The sequence below is a fragment of the Emydura macquarii genome, unplaced genomic scaffold (genome assembly GCF_026122565.2).
Source record: "Emydura macquarii macquarii isolate MOO-44397 ecotype Brisbane River unplaced genomic scaffold, CSIRO-AGI_Emac_v2 contig_2422, whole genome shotgun sequence".
NCBI lineage: Eukaryota > Metazoa > Chordata > Testudines > Chelidae > Emydura > Emydura macquarii.
Window position 1 is genome coordinate 26478355 of NW_027132559.1, and position 23295 is coordinate 26501649.

The following is a 23295-nucleotide window of genomic DNA, read 5'->3' on the forward strand; positions in this document are numbered from 1 at the left end:
TGTGAATAGGTACTTACACTTGGAAAAGATATCTGAGAGTGGAGTTCTTTAATCTTGCTGAGAAAGGCATAAGAGCCAGTGGCTGGAAGTTAAAGTTAGACAATTTTCACCTTGAAATAAGATGTAATTTCATAGCAATAAGGGTAATTAAACACTGGGACAATTCATCAGGGAAGGAGGTGGACTCACCATCACCTGGCGTCTTTAAAGTGAGATGAAATATCTTTGTAAAAGATCTATGATTTAATCCAGTTTCTGGGAGAAATTCTGCGGCCTGTGTATGCAGGGGGGCAGACTAGATGATCACAGTGGATCTGTCTGATCTTGGAATCTATGAACTGCTGAGTGAGTCACATGGTTCATGGGCGTGGGAGAAGAGGATTGTTTGCATTGCCCTGTACATGCTCATAACACTTGCAGCTCTGCGTTTAAAACAATGACCACAATCAAATCTCTTGCTTCAGGGCTTTAAACCGTCAGTTGCATGGGTCAGGAAGGAATACCTCTCTTCTCCTAGTGCACAACTGCCTAGATGTTTTCAGGGTTGTTATGATTCTGTGGTTTTGTTTTGTCTTTTGCCTTACTCCAAAGCATCCAGGGCTAGGCCACAACTGAAGACAAGATAGCAGATGGGCTGGACCAGTGCTCTGTGGTGACACCTCTTTCTCAGCTGCTTGGTTGGTATGTCTAGCTCACCTGCTCAGGGTCATGGTGATTATGACCCATCCATGCTTAGGGTAGCCCAACTGAAAATGCCAAGGTCAGGGCAGGCTGCAAAAGGAGAGCAGATTCTCCCAGAACTGGTGGATAACACTGAAGTTAGATTCCCTGACTAGTCCCAAACAGTGCTCCTGATTTCCCATACTAGTTATCAAGAAGCTACAACAAAAAATGCACAGCCCCCTTTCTTGCATTTCAGTCTCTGGCTCCCAGTCAGCAACTAGGTCCAGGAAAGAGATAAGTTATTTAAACTCTATTCCCATTACCAAAATGTTCTCCTAATCCCTGGAACTCCTTTCAGCCACATTGCCAGATCAATGTAAGTTTAGATCTTACCCAAAATACCACATTGGCAGCCAATCCGTTAGTAACTCAAATGAAAGGTTTATTATAAAAGGAAAGAAACAAATAAGACAGATGTTAAGTGGTCCAAGCAATCAGATACATATACATGACTTTAAAATCCATATATATCATATTCTCAGCAGGATTGTGGAGTTTGCAGATCCTCTGGTGTACATTCAGTATCTGGATGGATCTCAGTACTTTGTTTCACAGCTTCAGATGTAGAGTAGTTAATCCAGCAGAGGCAGGAAACAGAAACAAAGACAAGATGGAGATGGTGCAGCAGCCTTTTATAATCTCTGGTCTGCCATGTGGCTTGTTTCAAACCCAAGCCCCGGCACATGGGCATGTCCCTACAGGTCCTGATGGCTCATAGGTGGCATCCTGGCTTCTCTTCCTGGGCTCATTTAAAGGTAATGGCCCTTGATGAGTCATCAGTGCTGACACTATTCTGCCTGGAGGTGTAACCCAGTAGCACAGCAGAAGTGTTTGGATACAGACACATATATCACACACATCCATAATTTACAGTACAAAGATAATATATACACAAAAACAATGTTGTCATATTTAGCAAATTATAACCTTTTGAATGGTACCTGAAATGGCATATCTTTTATGAATTATTGTAATTTTGCAATATTGATATCAATAATATTATAAATGGTCACCCCTAATCCAGACAGCATCACAGTGATTGCTAGATTAGGGGTCAAAAAGGAATTTTCCCCCAAGTCAAACTAGCAGGGACTTTTTTGCACCTCCTTGTGCACTACAGCTTGCCTGCTAGGATCATCTGGGCATATGTCATCTTGCAAGGGCTTTGGGCATTGGTGGCACCTCAGTCTCTCCTGTTCTCTGCCAGTGGCACACCACCTCTCCTGAAGTCTGATATGTTTTAGTCTAGCTAAAGTCATTGGGCTCAATATTGGGGTGCTTGGGTGAAATGTAATGGTCTGTGATATACAGGAGGTGAGACTAGCTGATGTAATTGTTCCTTTTGGCCCTCAACTCTATGAAATCTATGAAATCTTTATCATGCAACAATTTGTAATATTTAATACATGAATTGCTCTTATTTTAAAAAGCAATAATGAAGAAACAATGATCTAGCGGGACTAGCTAACTTTATATGCCTTATTATGATGATCCTTGGTTAAATTCTGCTATATTTTCATAAAGGTTTTAACTTTAATCACATGGCTTTCTATAAAACAAAAGATTACTCCTTTCAGTATCCCTTGTCAATCATTTATCTGGAAAGTTTGTAGAGTTTGCCCAAATGGCTACTGTGTCTTGCACATATGAATATATCTCTGAATATATATATATATATATATATATATATATATCCATTCTTTCTCCACTGGGACTCATAAGATAGTGTCTTGAGGTACGGCAATGATATTGTTATACTACCAATGTGGAGGTTGAGAGAGACTAATGTTTATGTGACTTCATTTGTATAACCTTGCCTTTTCTGAGTATAATTAAACATTTATTTTGAAACACCTAAAACATATATAACTATGACATTAAGTTTCTCATGTATGTTTTAGACCATGAATTCTTGACCTTGGGATTATGAACAAATATTGGGGGTTATGACCACTCTTGCCTTCCCATATTGCTAAATGGGAGGGAGGTCCAAGCAAGATCCCAGCTAGATGGGAAGAGTTGATGAGATAAGGGGTGCCCTAGTATGGAAAAGGTTGAAAATCACTCACTGTTTTAGGAAAAAAATATCTGCAATTTAATCTTAAAGGCAAAATCCATTGTCACTAGCACTTGAAGCTCTAATTTCCAAACTGTTGACCAAGAGAGAGTGATCATTGGCCAATTTGCGAGCAAATGGCAAGATATGAAGTGGTATTCATATTATACAAAAGAGGAAAAAGATGTAAGTGATCCCTTTTATTAGATTAGTTAACAATAAAGTATTAAAGGCTTGATTTACCTCTCCTGGGTAGGAGAATGCAAAATGTGCTCTTCAGGCACAGTGGCCTCGACCCAGACAAGCTTCTGCCAGAGGGAGGGTAGCTTTAAACTGCACCTGTGACTGAGGCTGCCCATGGATATGCTAAACCCTAATCCATGCTTCTGTGATTAGCGTAACCCATTTTGGAATCTAGGTATGTTGGCTGCAGGTTCCCCCAATGGACCAGAGATTGCCAGCACTTTGTGTCACTGCAATACTCTTTTAGGTCAACTTTGCACTGTAAAAGGCCTGTGCTGTAGGATATGAGAAGAAGTCTGTGTGTTTCAGAGCTTAATGAAGACTTAATCCAATAAAAGGGATAATCTAAAATGTACTCTTTGACCTATAACAGTCAGTTTGGTCATTTGATTATCTTAAATAAATAGACTGGTAAATTACAATGCCCAGTATAGTTTTACAAATACAGAAGTTACATTCAGATTACAAATGTGAAATGATTAAGAGTCAGCAATTCAAAAATTGTAATTCTTACAATATGAAGACTCTGCTACGCTGCGCATATATATAAGAATGAAGGTTCAATGCCAAATGAAGTGTCATAAACATATATCACTCAGAGGGAAATTCAGGATCATTGGTGGTTGATGCAGACCTCTAAACTTAATGGAAATGTTGTGGTATTTATTTACAAGAACTATTTGAAATTGAGAGTATTTTTGAGAGGGGCAAGTGGGAAGTATGTAGAGATTACAACACAATATAGGATACAAACTCATAAAGTTTCAACTTTTAAGGTTCTTCTGAGCTATAGTTCTCTATCCTTGTGCCAGAAATTTTTAAATATTTTTCTGGAGTGGGAAAATTGATACATAACACAAAAATGGATGAAGATTAAGCATGGAAAATTTCAGCACAACCCTTTCCCCCCCCCCCCAATAATTTGAGTACAAGGGATTATAATAGAAGTCTGAATATAACCATAGTTTTACAAACTGACAAATGTGATAAGGTACCTCCAGAATATTTTTTTAACTATCACAAGATGTAATTACATTGATTGGTTCTGAACGGCTTGTGTCACTGTAACTGGGCTAGCTTAATCTCTGTCCCCTTTCTGGTCTCTCTATGCATGTGTGTCCGTGTGTCGTCCCCCCCCCCCCCCCCCCCCCCCCCCCCCAGATATGCCATGCCTTTACATATGTTGGGGTGGAATTTTGCAATTCTCCCATTCTTACACTTTTCTCTGAGCCTATATATCCACCCTTCTTATCAGCCGGTCTGAGTGAGTTAAGACGTGCGGTTCTTCTTTTCAGAAGTCTGTGGCCAGTGGTATACAGCGACCAGAAAAGCCTCCCCAAAACCAAGTATTGTTTGTTTTAGCAGTAGGAACAAAGCATGTAGAGAAAAAGTATTTTTAAAACAGTCTGCATGCATGCCCATCTTATCGAAATGCCTATCTCATTCCTGCTAGTGCTGGGTGATTTTTTTTTTCAGCTGAATATCTTTTCAGCACAAATGCCAGTGATCCTGTTTCAACATTTTTGAAATTGCCAGTGAACCAAAAATAAGTAATTCACACCACTCTACTTTAGGCACCCTCAGCAGGTGCCTATTTCTCATTCTGGTTTTCCCCAAACAACTACCCCCTCTCTTGAGAATGTATCTCTTTTAAGCCCCCCATAGTCTTTTTTTTTGTCTTTTGTGTTTGTGGGCCTTTTTCTGTCCTGGTTAAAACAGTTTTGTAAATTGTCTGGAGAAGAGAGAAAATCTTCAAATTTAATAGTTTGGGCATTGTCTCTTAACAACCCTAAAGTGTTTATTGAGGTCTGACATATCTGGAGCCATTCTTTATTTTCCTGTTTGTGTTTTCTTTCTCCCCCAGACTGTCCCTTGTTAAATTAATCCAGTAAATTCATACAGTAAACATCCCCAAATCATGTTGTTATATGCTATTCATGAAGTATTACCAAACAACTCCCAATCCATTACAGCTAGACATGGCAAACTGAAGATACAATTATCTTGCATATTTATTATATTTTGTATATTTTGTTTGCATATTTATATTTATTTACATGTTTATATTTTGTTTGATAATTTGAAAAAGTTGCAGTCATATTAAAAAATTAAATGAGTATGCCACATTGGGACTAATATGATTTTTAATAGTCTGCTTTTTGTAGTAAATGTGTGAATGTATAGTTAGTCACATTTCCATCTCCATATCTATGTGTGTGGTTTACACACATAGACACATACATGATATCGAAATATGTTTATATTAGAAACAATTTCAGACTCCTTTGTTGTGCTGTGTTAACTGCATGGCTTGTCTGTATCCCTAGGGTCATGTACAAAATATTTATAGTGATATTCTTACAAGATTCATATAAACTCAAGGTAAAATCTTCCATGCTCCATTAGATTTAGTGCCTTTGAAAAAGGCCCCTGCTTGGCCTTGTAGCCCTGTAAACCTGACTTTCCCCCTGGCATAAGCTTTGGGTATTAGCGAGCATTTTTACTTTTATTTTTATTTTAGTAAACTGCTTATCTACTTGTGTAATTAAAATAGAACATAAACTACTGACACAGATTCTTTGCTGAATATAAAAGGTATTTTCTCAAACAGAGAATCTATTAATAATTTTATTTCTAAATAAGTTACATATACATTTTATTATGACGAGTATACTTATGCCCTCTAATGTAAATCATCAGATTTCCCTATGAAATAGTCCTGAGCTATAAATTCAAAGGACTTTCCTGGCTTAAAGCAACATTACATTTTGTCACACTACATAGAACAAGTAAAGTGGATCTATGTGGTTTGCAAATGAACACACAGCACTGGGTGAGGGAGAGAAATGTCTGAGATACATGCATTTTTCACTGTACCTTACCTGGTGATGCAAGTCCTGCATCAGGATGCTATACATTTGTTAGGATCATGGCTTTCTATGTATCCCTTATCAACCTATAATCTTCTGATTGTTGCCTGTTTTTCAACAGCTGAGGAACAATAATCCACACTTGGTTATCTCTCTTAATCACAGCCTCACAGTGCTAGGGCTCCCTGAGCCTTTAATTCCCTCTTACAGGCATAACAGAATGGAAAGTAAACAAAGACAAATTTGCAACCTTCAACATTGCTAATTTGCTCTGATGTCAGAATATTTAAACAGGCAAGGATTTGGGAATTATTTGATCAAGGCTGCTTTTAATCTAATGCATGTGAAAAGGCTGAGTCTGGAAAGGTTCTGCAAAATGACAGGCATCCCAAGAGAGGCTTTCTGAAGGTTTCCTATTTCAACAACAGTAGCTTCATCATTTAAAACTCTCTGGTTGCTGTGGTGTTAGAATGCATTTGTATAGGTTTTTTTATTGGACTTTTTTGTGTATAACGATAGCTCTTCTGAGAACATTTCTCTTTTGCCTTTCAGTTTGTAGCTGAAAACTAGGCCAACAGGCTTGTTATTGTTTCAGTCCATTGGGGGATAAATTCTGTTTGAAAAGATCCCTACTAAAAAAGAAATAAAAGCTTTGTCACTTTCCACATTCTCCTGTATCCCTGACAGTCTGGTGTAGCCCGTACATTTTAGATCAAAAGTCTTCAATATAACTTAATGTCATGTTTACAAATTCAGAGGTAATTGGGTTTTCAAAATACTTTGAATTACTTAGTTTACATTTTGTGCATGTACACGTGTGTGTGTGTGTCTATATGTATATGCGTGCTGACTATATGGAAAAGGTATGTGTGTGCACATGTGCATGCGTAAATATAAGTGTACATCATGTGGATGTGTAAGATGTTTCTCCCACTCTCCTCATATGTATATATTAACAAAAAGAAAACAGATGGCCAGCTATAATTAAAATATCATTTTGCCATGTTGTTTTTTTAGATGATAGATTTATAAGAACTTCATTGCTAATTGTTTTTAGATGTGCAGATATGTGGTTTATTAAATTGCTAATAATTTTTAAATATCAGCTTCTGTGGTTTCTTCTCTCTCTCACCCAGTAAACTCAGATACCACAGGGATAGACATGTTCTAACCACCTAGATATACTCCTTTCACGTCCTTTCAACAGGCTGCTTTATGCTATTGCCTGAAACAGATTCATTTGAATAATACGCAGTAAAAAGTTTTTCATTGCTTCCTGTAATCTCTCTTTGTGAAGTTTCAGTTTAGTGCATGTATAATCATTTATAAATATTTTGATTGTTTACAAAATGATAAACACAGCATATATATTGTTACCAAAACAAAATATGGCTCAAGTTCTATGTTCTAAACTGCATCTATATCAATGCAGTTAAATAAAAATCTGTGCTGGATTTTTGATTTAAAGCTTAGAAAATCATTGATTTTTTTTAAGAACTGTTACTTGTGTTTGTCAAGCATGCCTGATGATGATTTTTTTTTGTATGTGTCCTTGTGATAATCTAGGCAGAGGTATGCAGAAGGCAGCATTTTGCAGTTACTATATGCAGTGCAATTACAGCATTGGGTTGTTTGTGTTTCATTTCATCTCTCTCTCACTCTCTCCAGCTGGTGTAAATGACTGCTGCCGCCTCCCAGACCAAGATAACTGGCTCAGTCAGCTGGAGCCCCCTGTGGACAGCTGTCTTTCTCAGCTGATGGAAAACTGCTACTAACCATTGAATGGAAGAGAGTGGAGCAACAACCACACTAGTAGCTGCAGCAATAGCAGCAGCAGCAGCAGCAGCATCCGAGGTCTCTTTTGTTCCCTGGTGTTAAACAGTTTTTCCTTTTCAGCTGACATGCACAATAGCTGGGAAGAGGTTTCCATTCTACCTTCTCTATGAAGAAATTCTGAAGGGGAGAAAATTACTCAAACAAGGGCTACCCTTTGTGCTGCAGATTTTGATACTGAAGCAGCCTGCTGAAGGCATGGGGGCGAGAGAGGGAGGCACAGCTTTATTCCGTGGTCCAGGGGCTTCTGCTGTTTCAGTCCGGTGTATTGGAGTTCTTGTGGTTCTTCTGTTTGGCATCTGGGCAGCTAAGGCACAAAGTGAATTTGAAACTTCATCTGTATATTTGTGGAAGACTGGTAAGTAAGGAAGCATGTCTTGTCAATGTATTTTTATCACATTTATTTCCAGTTGTGAATGTTACTATCTTATCCGTTTTCCCAATATTTTCTTATAGTAGAATATCAATGTATACCATTTATCTATGGACAGATTTCTAGGGAATCAAATTAGGTTATTTTTCAGGGCTCTGTTAAAAGGAATGTGACAATTTAAAAAGAAGTGGATCTTTGCACTGGTGTCTCTTTTTAATAGCTTTGTATTGCATATCAATAGAGTAGATCAGTACAAAATCGCACTTTCATAATGGAAAGTAAAAATTGTTACAGGAGGATTCAGCAATGTTAACAGGATTCTAAAAATATTGATGTTTCACAAAGAAAGATGTAGTTCAGCATGTGTTTTCATGTATGCTTTATATTGACATGTAATGTATTCAGTGTGATAATTGATGAGGAGTTGGGTTTGTTACATTTAGGTTTATATAGGACACATGAAAGCTAATGATGGATTAGGTGAAATAATCCAAGTGATGCCAGATCTCATAACCAAAGAGCCAAAGGCAAATAGGCTATGTGGATTCAGAATCACACCAGACAGATTATTTCCTCTACTCTGATACTAATGAGTTACGTGTCTGTTTTAAAGATTGCATAGTCATAACTATGCTCATTATCAACTTTTCATTAAAAATCAATGTTGTTAATGCGCTGCATGAATCCACAACTCTAACAATGACAAGTTAGTGATAGATCAGCATAATTTAGCACTTGAATAGAACCACCTTCCTATTTTAGTAAATATAAAACTTAAAATATTTATTGTCTTGAAGTGGTCAGGGGATGGGTTTTTTTGTATGGTGCTAGGAACAAACCACTCATAAAGTACCATGATTCTTTCAGGAATGCTTTCTCATTAATAGGAAAATACAGTGGCTAGAGAAAACAAATATTAATCATTTGACTGAAAAACAAGTTTGACAAGACTGGGTCTTTTTCCTGGATTAAGAGTGCCCCTGGCCTTCTGCCACAGAGACAGATCAATTTACAATTACACTGATATCCTGAATTTTTTAAGAGGCTGCATCTATCCAACAGCTCAAGGAGGAGATTAAAGGGAACTTCATTTAAACTAGAAGACGAGCTCTCCAGTAATACTAGAAAGAGAGAAATTTGAAAGAGGGAAAATCATTTGATCCTGAAAGATAGGTTCATACTGTTGTTATTATGCAATCAAACTCACCTTGCATTATTTTTTTTTTTAAGTGACCCATTGACAAATACAGAAGATTGTCTATTATCTAATTAAGTCACAGGTTTTGTTCTTCTGGTTTTCTTTAAGTGCACAAAACACCTATCCAAAGACATAAAACCAAACCTTCTTTTTTTTTTTTTTTTTTTTGGCAAAGTCACATTGGTAATTTCAGATGTTTTTTACAAAGCATTTCACATTTGATTAAACTAATTTAAAACAATCAGTAGAATATACTGTCTAGCATTTTATTATCCCTCCACTTAGTAAGCCAGTCCTTTAATTTAATCGTTGGTATTTAAAGCAGTTTAAAAAATAGCAGTATAGATTGAGGATAGTAACAATTGTATTTAACAGATTGGTGATATGGTTTTGTAATCACAAAGGACAGTTAATTGCAATTGGATAAGGAATAACTATTTATTTTTGCATACAGTACATATGCCTTACTATTGTTTCGCTTAGGCAGCAGAGAGGAAATAATATTTTTCTGACAGACTATTCTTTAGAAACATATTCAAAATCAGCATTAAAACCACAAGAACTTTTGTTCCAAGTAAGTGTTTGACAAATTTGATCTTATAATTTCATGAGAAATTTAGGTTTTGCCCTTATGTTTTGCCCCATTATAGTCTCGCCTTCAAATAAATTTACTTTGCACACATTGATGAACAGGATAAAAGGTGGTAGCTACATTATTAATGATGTAACACTGGTAATCTAACCCTGAAATTAAAATAGAAAAATCAGGACCTTGCCAATTCCAAGCAATATGTGGCAGGATTCAGTGGATCAGGATGTAGCACTGAGAGTCAGGAGACCTGGGTTCTATTCCCTGTTGGTTTGCTGTCTGATATTGCTGTCTTGACTCTTTGACTTAGATTCTTCCTGTGTGAAAAAGAAAACAATGGGGGTAAAGGTACACTCTATGAAGTGCTTTGAGATCTGTAGATGAGACATTACATATTTTTTTCTTACCCAGGAAAACTGTTACAGGTAGTTGACAGCCTGGTGAATCCTAGGGGCCTCCATGCAGAACAGAGTCAAATCTTCAAAGTTGTGAGGAACTGTTTGTTTCCTTTCAGTATGATTTGGACCTGTTCAACTGCTTTCATAAGTGTAGCTATATCACTGGAGAGCTGAAAATAGTGACTTCTCTGCCTGAGTTTAGCCAGTTTTATTCTGTAAAGCACTGAAGGCTCTAGGGGAAACTTCCTTGTGACATGTGAGTGGCATCTTTGCTCCCAGCATGACTAGTATAATCAGGTGACAGAGGCATTGGGTCAATTGTTGATTGAGATTGTCCATACCCGCTGTGAGGGGGAGTTGGGTGCTATAATCCCTCTTAAAACCCCTGCTCAAGAAAATATTTCCTGGTGCTGGCAAATTTGCCAGTTATTGCCTCTTTTCTAATCTTTTCCCCTTTGTGGAGGAGATTATTGGGAAGCAATACGATAGCAATGTACATATGGAACAGACTAGAATCCTTACATCCTGTATGCCTTTCAGTCGGGTTTTTAACTTGAGTTTGGTAGGGACAGGCTGCCCATTTCCTAGTAAAGGGCAAAGATCAGATTGCCTATGCTGATTCTGTTACATCCGTGAGCAGGTTTTGATACCAATGGCCATGATGCTTTCTGGATATGGTGAAATAGATTGTATTCCTCTGGAGTGATTCTATTCTTTTTTCTTCTGGGAGGTCCCAGATGGTGTGCTGCAGCAGCTGTTCTTCTGTCCCAAGGGATCTTCTAGTATGAGGTGCTGTAAAGTTCTGTTTGGATACCCCTCCTATTTAAAGTGTATATAGTACCATTTGAGGAGATAATACAACTAATATGGACAGTGGTGACTTCAGAGAGAGCTTGTTTTCATCAGATCCAGATGGTCTGAGTCTTAGCTTTCCCAGCGTCTGACTCGGATGTGAATGAAAGCAAGCTGCCTGGATCTTAATTGGATAAGACAATGATGATACTGGTAGATAGGAAGCCAGATCTGGAGTGTATTGTTGGTGGGGATTTTGACATCCATTATTGAGGGAGTTTGTCCACCCTGCATCCAACAAGGTTGCTGTTTTGAGAAGCTTTGTTACCCTCATGCACTTCTGAAAACTCATGTGGCATCAATGGCTAAAGGCACTTTTTATCACTTTTTTGTTTGGACATTTGAGACTTTGTCTCTCTCTGATCCAGCCTTTTGTGGCTTCTAGATTGATTTATTGGAATGTGGCCTACAAAGGGATGCACATGACGACCACTCAAAAGATACAGTGCTTGTGGAATGTGGCAGTCTGTCTGGTATCTGTTGTTAGCTGAGGCAACATATTGCACTATGTTTTCAGTAGTGGCACTGGTTTTCTATTCTTTTTCAATTGTAGTTCAAGGTGTTCATGACCTGTAGACGCCAAGTGGGACCTGATTATCTGAGAGAATGGCTCTTCTTCTGTGGCAGCATCACAACAAATGAAGGCTACTGGGTGATCAAGTTAAGAGTTGTTGGTTTTTTTTATTTAATTGTCCATGGGCTGGTGTCTTTGCCCTCAGTTGTCAATTTCAACTTTCTGCTTGTGAAAGTTTGTTTTGCCTTTAGGGCCTGGTGAAAGTTTTCATTTTCTGTTTCAGGCTTTCACCTGATATGGGGTAGATGAGTTGGTGGATGTTTGCTTTTGGGTTTGCCATTTTATATATAAATACTATTTTCAGAAAGGGTTCTGCAGTAGAACCTGTGTATTTAATGCAGTTATTAATGATTTGGAAAAGAAAGGGGATAGCGAAGTGTTATCCAAATAACAAATATTACAGGATCTTTTTCAGGGGATAAGGCAACAAGCCATGTTTGTTGTGAATACAGAAATTTGGCAAATAGTATCAACACTGTAATAACATCAATATTGTTCTTTACTTTAGTGAAATAGTATCAATAATGTAACCACTAAGAAACAGTATTAACATTGTATCGATACTACAATTACAGAGATTCCTGTTAATAAAAATATACTTCGTTGACACGTTTCAATTGATGCTTTAATTCACACTCACACAAACAGACAGGCACACAGACAGGGAGACAGACAAACATGCATAGGGATCTCCCAGATGTTATAGTTATCAGCCTCTTGGTGCTTGTGATAGTCACTGGCCAGATAACTAGAGCACAAGGATGAGGAGCAAGGTCCTGCTGATGCGCACTGGTACTCCTGGCTGGTGTGATGTTGTAGACCTGAACCTCCAGCCTTCATCTTCTTGTTCCATTTTATAGGGAAAAGACCCCATGTAAGTCTATGGGTTTTGCACTGTCATGCTGCAACTGCATTTTTGGTGTGATTCTCAATCACCCACATTATTGCAAGCCTGATCAGATTTTGTCCTTTGAAATGCGCTGGCTCCAAAGATTTTTGGGGTGGACTCCTCTTTGGCCATTTGAATGGTAAAAGTTATTATCTTCGCTCCTTTCTTCTTCCCTCAAGCGTTTTAGGTGAGGCTGGTGTTTTCTTTGTCTGTTTTGATATCCTTTACTCACTTACTTCAATCACTCTCCCTGTCTACACCCAACTCAATTGCTCAGCCATTCACACTTCAATCACTCCGTGCCAACTCTTAGCTGAAGAACTTACATATTATTTTTAAAGAAAACATTATTTCATTTTTGACAGTGTCTTTTACAATTGAAAGTAGATATATTGCATTTCACAGTGTGGCTTTTTATACTTAAAATAGGGTTGTTACAAATATATTGAAAGTGAGTGAAATTAACAGATAAAATGGTCTTAAAACAAATAGACTTATAGACAGTAAGTGAACATTTAAAAGGGTAAAACAATAAGAGTCAGTTGAGGTTTTAACTTTTCATTAAAGTTACAGTATGTCAGGCTGAAGTGCTTTTTGGTAGGAAGGATGGGGGGGGGGGGCATGTTTGTGGCTCTGTTCTTTCATATATTTTTCAAAAACAAGATTTTAGCCAACATTATCCCTCCTTTGACCCTTCAACTTGAATAAGTAGAATGGGTCATATTCAGTCGTTTTAAAGCTATATACTGTGAGGAAATATGGGCTTGTGGCTCTAACTTAGCATACATTCTTTTTATCCAACAACACATGGCACACATGCTAATTAAACAAATACAACTTAACACTAAAACAATTAACAATGAGTGTAGTAGAATAGACATTATCCCTGTAGAGGTGGGGGACCATCCAGTAAAATATCAGACCAATGATATGCAACAAGTTCTTTTTCTGCTTTTTCTGCAATTCTAATCATTTCCCCGTTAGAATGTGAAATTTGAATAGTCCTGTTCGCAGCATCTTGCTTTGTTTGCTGCAGAAACTGCGTTACTTTTGCTCCCTGTAACAAGTGATCAGCTATTTCAGACCAATTTAATCCAAGGCTCACTGAAAATTCTGTTAGACTGGCAGTGAGAGTTGTACTGTACCGTTGGATTTTTGGTAGGTAATATGTATGGTTTGTGGTATACAGAACACTTACATTGCATTTGCATTCATCTACAGGGGGTTTGCTAGTACTCCAATCCTCCCAGAATACCTCCTCCCATGATGATACACAAACACATTGTCCATTGTATAGAACTCTTGTGGTATTTTCTAATTCATCCCTAATACATGTTCCCACTGTGGTAGTTCTACTGCATGGTTCTACAGAGTGAGGTATGGATAGGCAGTCCCATTGTTGGGGGTTCCATGCACTACACCCCCTTGTATACAATAGTTTTCCTTCTCTCTTGGCCCACAGACTTATAACCCGGGGTAAACAAAAGGATCCCATGGCCAATTTTGGTAAGGGGCTTACCTTCCATAATTCTTCCTCCATAGATTGCTGATGGGCAATTTTTACTGTTATTTCTCCTCTTAGCATATTTATTTTTACCGAACTTTTGACATACTGTATCCATTCATCTTTGTAAGTGTCAAATAATGCCTTTTTCCTCGTCTTAAGTGTGTCAAGCCTTTGGTATTTCCAGACATTACCCGAAACATTTCATGCTCTACTGTAGCTAATCCTAGCACTTTCATTTCAGTGTAGCTTAGAGCTGTGGCAGTTTTATTTTCCATTTCTATTTGTTCTTTATATAATGACCAACTTGTAGAGTTGACCCACTGTCACATGTTCCATCTGGCTTTTAGGTCTCCCAGTCTGATCTGTACCAATGGACTCGAATCTTAATGTTCAGATTCAGCTCTGACCTTGTTCAAAGTTGTGGGATATCCAGTTCTGTGGTTTTGGTTTGTCTTCTTATGAGATGGGGACTGGATGATGAATGTAGAATGAGATCCAATTTGGCAGAAAAATTCCTGGATGTTCAGTTACTGAAGACATGAAGTTGTTTAGTTTGGTAATAGTTATGCAAGATTTTTGGGAAATCCAAATAGACATAAACACATCTGGTGACATAGTAAAAAATGAAAATCACAAAGTCAACCTCACTCAGGCATGGTGATGAGTTTTGAGTGACTGGTGAATAGGATGAATGGAAAACAGTCATTTGAAGTAGTTGTGAAGATGATTGCTCACTGAAAGATGTAGCTGAAATTGAAAGATCCAGAGAAGGGTAACAAAGATGTGTAGTGCCCTGGTGTAACTGATATGAGATAAAGGAGTGTAAAAACTAGGATTATAAAGGAAAGTAGAAGAGGTGGTTAGGTCCTCACTGAGGTACTCAAAATTAAGAAGGGTATATTGAAAACTGATTAACTTCTCCGTTCTACTCTGAATATTTCCATGGCCAATTGTTTTAATGTTTGAAACTATGCAGACTAAGGGTAATCAAATTCTATGCTTCAGGTTGTCTAGAGCATGAGGAAAAAAATGTGCATCCATTGGACAATTGATTAGGTGCATTATGGAGGTTATTCATTCTCCTCTGAAACATCTGCTAATAGCTGCTGCCACATACTGATATAGGTACCAGTTGTCTCATCCATTATGGTAAATCCAATGGTTCTGTTCAGAGGTCAAAATGCATCACCGTTATACCAACCTCGTCTGTGAAGATATTCCTGAGAAGTCCTCTGAAGTATTAATATGCATATTGTGCTCCTATTCCAGCTGCAACAACATTGACCCTCTTTTTTCACAGATACATAAATAGCCATTGTGTTAAAGCCATTAAAAATGCTTGTGGAGGGCTAAACTCTACTAAATTGCTATATTCCTTGGACAGGTGGTTGTGGGTGGGTGGATGGATGGATGGATGGATGGGTGAACTTTCGTTTCTGGGTTTTTGTTTTTTTTTTTCATTTGAAGTATATTCTCCTTTACTGTGTTCAGAAACCAACTTTTAAGCGCTGCAGGATATGTTCTCTGTGCCCTCCTCTAATGTGCTTTAGGCACTGTTGTAGTTTTCATCCTGGAAGTGGTTGCCATGGCAATATTGCATCTAATCTTCTGTCCCTCAGAAACTATAGCACTTGAGATAGTGACTCTTTCAGATCATAGAAGTTAATTGGAGTCAGAACTGACTTAGTCAGTGGCAGAATGGAAAGTTTGCTGTTGGGAAAACATAGGGTGCTTCAGAAAGTGGTGTTGCACCCATTACTGTGTCTCTCTTATGAACTGATGCCTTAACAAAATACAAACAACCTGGAGGTTCTGGAGAAGTCAGAAAATTGAGACCCTGATGTTTTGTGTTTCAAGATCCTAGAACATTTTTTTAAAAGATCATTGGTGTTAATCCCTGTGCGTTGGCCAATTCCAATTTAGTAATTGGGAGTGTTTGGGGTATATAATCAGATACTCTTTACGGTGTTGCTGGTACATATAAATAGCTACTTCATTCCACTGTAGAGAAGATTATATTTTGTTGGTTTGTAAGTAATCCTTCGGTACCAGGCTAAATTCTGCCTTCACCAAAGCCCAATGTGGGTTGCACAGGTGTAACAGAAGGCAGAATTTATCTGATAGTCTTTAAGGCACTTTGGGGAATACTTCTAAATTAATGTCTCAAGTTTATATGGTCAGAATGACACGTTGTCTAAGATCCCACTGTTTCTGTAAACTGTGTAGTGAAGCAAATGTGAAAGCTGCTAATTTGCAAGTAAAGATTGCTATATAGTAATCACCAATTCAGTCCCTTTTGTCTGAGACTGTCATCTTTTAGGAATACATTCATACACACCATACTCTCATACAACTGAATGAGCATAGGCATTTTCTGCCAACATCAGAATTCTCCTTCAGTCTCCTTTACTTTGCACTTCATTAGTTTTTGTTGGTCAGTTGACGCCGTGAAGCCATCAGTATCGGGTCAGATGCCTGTCTGCAAGTTGCTGGTATAATTACTGAACAGAAGCACAAAGATCAGTGAGGTTTGATCACGTTGTAAAATAGCTTCCTCTGACAATTTGAAGCACTGAATACACACTTGATGTAGGAATGTCACTAAGTTGGACTGAAATTTCTGGAAGAAAATAAGTCCTAAAGGAAACACACACAGTGCTGTTGCTATAGTTATCTCTGTTTAAAGACTATGGATCTGAATCTCAGCTGATGCAAATGTAATTGAGCTATGGCAGTTTACATCACCTGAGGGTCTTGCCTTCTATGCAGTAATTTCAGTTGGATTTACGTCTAACCCTGCATTTAAAAGATCAGTGACTGGCCATACAGACTTTTTAACAGGCATACAGCAGCTAAGAAATTAATGCAGAATTTGCTGTCAGCATTCTGAAGCTAAAAATACTGTTCTCTAAATTAATAAGTTTCAAGTGTACTATAAGTAAATTAGAGATGGCCAAGTTGCCATTTTTGGAAATTATGCTTTGTCTCCTTCAACTGAAACCACAAGTAATGGGATTTGCCTTCTGCAAACTTTTCTTTATCTTTCAAATATATGCCTCAATAAAATTTGCAGGCTATATTGTCTGTGTGAGCACTCACCGTAAATTGTAATATCAATAGCAACCATCCTAGGCTCAATCAATGTTGCAAATTGACCATCTAATAACTGCAAATAAATGTTTTTTATACTTACACTTTTTCTTTCCCTTGTTTTGATATATGTATGTATGTATATCAAATCTCAAAAGCAAAACAAGGGAAAGAAAACTTAGTAAAAGTGTCAGAGAAGATAGTTAAGATGGAGGAAATGATGCAAGTGTCAGTCCACAACCATAGTGCATACCTATGAGGCTCTGATGCTTGGGCTATAGATTGGCTGCACCACATATACTGCAAATAAGTTTGATTATTTTCAACAGTTCAGTCCCCGTAGTTTCAAAAATGGGGAAAAGTGAGAGAAAATATTTATTGGTCTTGTATGTCTGTGTTTTGCCAACCAACAATTGTGTGATGCAGGAGGTGGGTAGGTATTTGGTTGAAACTTATTGTTTGATTATCTGGCATCTTTATTTATTTATAACATTCCCTTCCAGCTGGTTTTGGGGAAAGATTTTTAAATCAATCTCGCGCGCGTTCTCTCTCTCTCTCAACACACACCACCAGTGCATTGTTCTCATACAATTCTAACTAAATGGAGTGTGTCCTCATTGCGGATAAAAGGTTATAGTGTACTGTTAAGGATTTGTGAATTCGGTTTTTTTGTTTCTAGTTCCAGGATGTCTTTTTCAAGTATGAGATCTGACATAACATTCTCTTGAAGTGTAACAATATTGACAATAGAGTATTGACCTTGGTAGCATCCTGCATCAGAGAGATGTGGTTCTAGCATCTGTTGTAGCTTTTCTTCCTTTTTTTCCCCTTTTTTTTTAAATGCAGAAAGAGGCTAAATGAAATCTGCTGGTATCATATTTGTGTACAGACACCTGAGCTATGATATATAAAGTGAGGCTACTGTATGGGTTACAGCTGTGGTATGAGTTAAAGTTCTCATTATAAGTGGAAAGAATAGAGAAAAAGTATTCTAAAGGAAGCACTTTACAAGACACCAAAGCAGATATCATCAGGAAAACTTTTAGCTTTTTCTTCACTGTGATTTTTTTTCTTTAAAAAAAAATAAAAAATAACTTCACTCATTTGAAGGCAACATTTTATACGCTAAGGACAAGGGGTAAAAGATCTGAGGACTCAAATAACAGGATTTTCTGCTCTCCAGAATAGCATTTACCAAGGCTGTAGTCTTTCCCACTGCCTGCATAGTTCTCATTTTCAGTTCACTTCAGCTACTGACATCCTTTAAACATGCTCTTTTTCTTTGAGTGTGTATGTTTGTAATACGCTCTCTCTTACTACTTACTCATTGAGGACATAATGAAAAATTGGCGGGAGTCTAAGGACTGTGCCTATTAGAATAGAGCAGAAAATAAATGTGTACTTTCCAAGTGGGGTAATGTGATCTGGGCAGTTGCAGGAGCCTTCTCTGTTGGCTACATCAAGATCTGCGAACATCAGTGGTAGCAAATGTGACTAGAATACATACAATGTGGAAAAAAAGCATTGAGTCAAATACAGATTGATTCATTTAAGATTTTATTGTCTCTCTATGGAAAGAAATTCTGTGCTTGAATAATAGGAGTATATCAGTAGGAATATACTACGGACCTGACCAGAATGGTGATGGTGATTGTGAAATGCTCTGGAGATTAAAGAGGCTACAAAAACAGAAAACCCAGTAATAAGGGGGATTTCAGCTATCCCCATATTGACTGAGTGTATCTCACTTCAGAATGGAATGCTGAGATTAAACTTTTAGACAACATTAATGACTGCTTCTTGTACTATCTTGTCCTGGAACCCGCAAGGGGAGAGCCGATTCCTAATTTTGTCCTAAGGGGTGCATAGGATTTGGTCCAAGAGGTAAATAGAGCTCACCCACTCAGTAATAGCAGTCCACCACAGTAGCATTTAACTTCAAAAAGGGGAACTACATACAAATGAGGAAGTTTGCCAAACAATCAGTTGGGACCACTGGATGAGTAAGGTGCAAAAGAAGCACTCAAAGACAAGACAATTGCAAAAAAGCTAAATGAATTCTTTGCATCGATCTTCAATGCAGAGGATGTGAGGGAGATTCCTTTATTTAAGTGACAAATCTGAGGAACTGTTTAAGGTGTCAGTAGAGTAGGTTTTGGAACAAACTGATAAATTAAACAGAATGAGTCACCAGGATCAGATGATATTCACTGAAGAATTCTAAAGGAAATCAAATATGAAATTGCAGAACTACTAACTGTGGTACATAACCTATTACTTAACTCAGCATCTGTACCAGAGGACTAGAGGATAGCTAATGTAACACCAATTTTTCAAAAAAGGCTTCAGAGCTGATCCTGGCAGGCAATTGCAGGCTGGTAAGCCTAACTTCAGTACCAGGCAAATTGGTTGAAATTGAAGTAAAGAACAGAATTATTAGGCACATAGATGAGCAGGACATATTGGGGAAGGGCTTTTGTAAAGGGAAGTCACGCCTCACCAATCTATTAGACTTCTTTGAGGCTTCATCAAGCATGAGGACAAAGAAGATCCAGTAGATATAGTGCAGTTGGACTTTTAGTGGGGAAATAGTGTGATGGTGACAACTCTGTTGAGTGTATCTAAATCTAAAGAAATGGATTTAAGTGAACGTACTAATGAGACAAGTTCAGTCCTGTTGTAACTTCATCGACTTAAATGTAGTTGTGCCCATTTGCACGAGGCCTAAATTTGGCCCAGTATGTACAAACTGATAAAGTGACATGTCTAAATCATATTCATTGGAATTTAAATTTTAACTTTTTGCATTTCATAAATAACCATTTATTTTACTTGGTCAAATAGGTTTTTGGTACCAGTGGAAAGGGCTATGGTTTGACTAGAGTTGAGTTCATTTTACCTCAACATGTCTTGTTCATTACTCCATATAGGTTGACATACTTATCCTCCATTTAAAAAAAGTAATCATAATGGATATTTCATTGCAGCAGAAGTCAAGCCTACTTCTAGCAATTGTAATCATAATCTTAAATTCAATTTTAAGCAGTGAAATTAGTTAATATGACAGAAATATTCAAATCTTTGTTTACAAATTAGCCAGGATAAGTCTTGTGCTTTTGATTAATGTGGAAGAAGTTTATTGCTACAGGTTTGTAACAAAATATTTAATTAGGGTTGGGGGGCAAAGTCATTTTTAAGAAGATGTTTGTATGTTTTTATTAGTAACTGATCATGATTTAAAACAATCAAAATTGATATTGGAAAGTACTTCTTTATTTTCAGATAAAGTACCGTACTGCTCCTGACAACTGTTGCCATTCCCCAAATTGTTTTCCTTTATAAACTTCCAATCCTGTATGTTAAATTTGTTTTATATGGGAAGAAAGAACTCTTAGCACTACAAAAATAGGAATGGTTGATGTTATGAGCCTCTACTTAACATAATCAAGTAGCCTGCTTTGTAATGGTAATTCACTTCATTTTCAGCATACTATTTTGATTATGCTATAAGAGCACTGTAAAATGATAATTCATTATATTAGTGGCTGAGATGTTCTTCAGACTGTTTTTAGCAAGTGCCATGGGATGGCTCTACTAAGAGAAGAAATGTTATAAGAGAATCCATCAAAAGCCATTCGTTGTTTTGTACTTTGGGCTAGTTGCTGCAGTGTTGTCATTGACACTGTGCTGTCCATTAGCATCTCACGCATTTAAGGGTTTAACTTTGCAGTTCCAAAGCCTCTCAGTGTAAGTAGTTCATTATTTTACCATTGTATCCACCCACAAAGTCACTCACATGTGAAAATCAACAAATGTCAGTTCATGTCTTTTAATAAAAGAATCCTGAAATTAATGGAAACCATGATTCTTGAGATAGTTAGGTTCAGCTGTGATGTGATTTTTATATATATCTCTATATATCTCTCTATGTAGCTTGCTTCTAAATTCTCAAAGGCCAGCCAGCAAGCAGCACACAATGTAAGGTCATATTAATACTGGTATGAAATTGGATAATTATATTAGTATGAATTGGAGCTTTGGAAACAATTCCTAGCTTTTTACTCAACAAATTTAGTCTGTTTTTCTGTTTAGAGAATGCCCATACGTACACCACAATTTTCTTCAATTTATTTCTCTCTCTTGTTCCCCATTGTCTGCCTCTCTGGTCCATTCTCTGCCTCCAGACACAAGAAAAAATCTTTCTCTTGTCCTACCTCCAATTCATTCTGTGTCCTTCTCACTCCATGAGTCTTAGTTTAATGAAACTGGAGAAAACCACTAGAGTCTCTAGCCTAGCAACAAGGGGATAGAAGAGCACTGGGATTCATATATGGTGGCAGCCCGACAAAAAAGTAAGGTTGATACACATGTTTAGGTATGAATCATGGTGGGAAACAGTGGACTGGCACAGCATAGAGTGGAAACCAGCAAGAGTGACTTTTCTCATCTCTGGCTGCTGCCATGTACAGTGGTGCAAAAGTGTATAAGATGCCACTAAAGCAGAGCAAGGAATAGGCCAGAGCAGTGGCCCAAGAAAGTGGCAAGAATTAGATTTTTTGAATGCGTTAAAATGTCTGTTTACTTGTTTTAATTTGTAAGCCAACATTAAAATCGTCCATCTGAATTCTCTTGGTGCACTAACAAAATTTAAACTGCATATTAACTCCTATCTGGTAGTAAAATCGCATCAAATAATGGACAATAACCAGCACATACTTTCCATCTCACCTGCAAACCCCACTGTTAGGAACCCTAGTCCCAAAGCTCTGTACACATCTCCAAACGGTGCAGGGCTTTGCATCATGTTGGAAGGTTGGGCTCAGATGGACCAATGGGGAGAGCAGATTCCAAAGCTGAGTGGGCCTCATGGAGAACACCCTGCCTTTACAGCTCTCACTCTTTCATCCTGAGGGAGCTCTATCTTATGCCCCAACTGATTTCAGCTGTTGAGATGCTGTAAGTATGAAAAAGCAGCCTCTCAGCTAGCATGGAGCAAAATCATTTAGGATTAATAAATTAATACCAATGCTTGAACTCCACCCAAAAGCCAACAGGCATCCAGAGCAATTAGTTGGGGCACTAGTCTAATGAGCTCTGTGTTTAAAAAGCTCTTACCAAGTGGGCAGGTACATATTGCTCTGGTTGAGGTTTCTGGGGCATTTCCAGATGCAGATCCACATAGTCTCTGTTTTCTTGGGGGATGGTGGTTGGTTTTGTTTTACTTTGTTCTCCCTCTTCCCCCACGAACATTGCAGTGGCCCTGCCTCCTCTCCAAGACTTTTTTGTGTCCTGTCCCCCTGCACCAGGGGAATCAGAACTGAGCAGTCAGTGTGCTTCCTGAAGTGCAGGAACTGCTGATGTGTGCAGTCCCTGTTCAGCCACAAGTGGGGATTTTCTTGCTTGCCCTATGTAATGGGGAAAGCTGCTAAAACGACCATAAACCTCTCTGTGTGTGAGGGAGATGTTGTGAGAGAGATTCAAGAATATCAATAATATAGCTGCTTTGTTGCAGGTTGGTTTCATTGTGTAAAGTAATTTGGAGGATATTAAGTAACCACAGTTTCTAATATATATAGCCAGAGACATGCTTACACATTAAAAAGATTGATGATGATTATTAGTCCAATAAGAATTTCCTTCAATGATACGTTATAAGTTTGTTTCCTATGTTGTGCAAAGTAAATGGCTTTATTAACTTAACATTAATATAATTTTCCCTAAAGGTGTTACAAAATAGTTTATAGTTTTATTTAGCTCTGACCTACAATAGAAGTGAAGAACAAATCACTAGAGCTGGTTGGGAACTTTTCAACAGAACAATTTAAAAAAAAAATGCTGTGGTGTAGAAACTTAACGTTTTCACAGAAAATATCTGTTTTGACTAAACTTTCATCAGGAAGGTTTCTTTGAGTGCTTACTCATGTCCATTCCCAATTAAGTGTGTGTGCCCCACATGTACAAGGGCCAGAAATTTTTCCCCTAGTGGTACCCATAGGGCTGGCTGTAGGGTCCTCGACAGCAACATGCGAATGAGCCCATATATGGGGCGCTGCCAGACTCCCTCCCTCTAAATTCCTCCTTACTGCCTTTGATGGTGATG

The 23295-nt window shown here is 37.8% G+C and overlaps 1 protein-coding gene across 1 annotated transcript in view; it reads left to right on the top strand.

The window, feature by feature from the left end:
* The window catches only part of THSD7A (thrombospondin type 1 domain containing 7A), a 451937-nt gene that overhangs the window by 140854 nt on the left and 287788 nt on the right, over window positions 1-23295 (top strand). The window contains exon 5 of the mRNA XM_067562127.1: window positions 7561-8083. Within this exon, the coding sequence (XP_067418228.1) occupies window positions 7924-8083 (160 nt within the window). The 5' untranslated portion in view covers window positions 7561-7923. The remainder of the gene's footprint in view (window positions 1-7560; window positions 8084-23295) is intronic.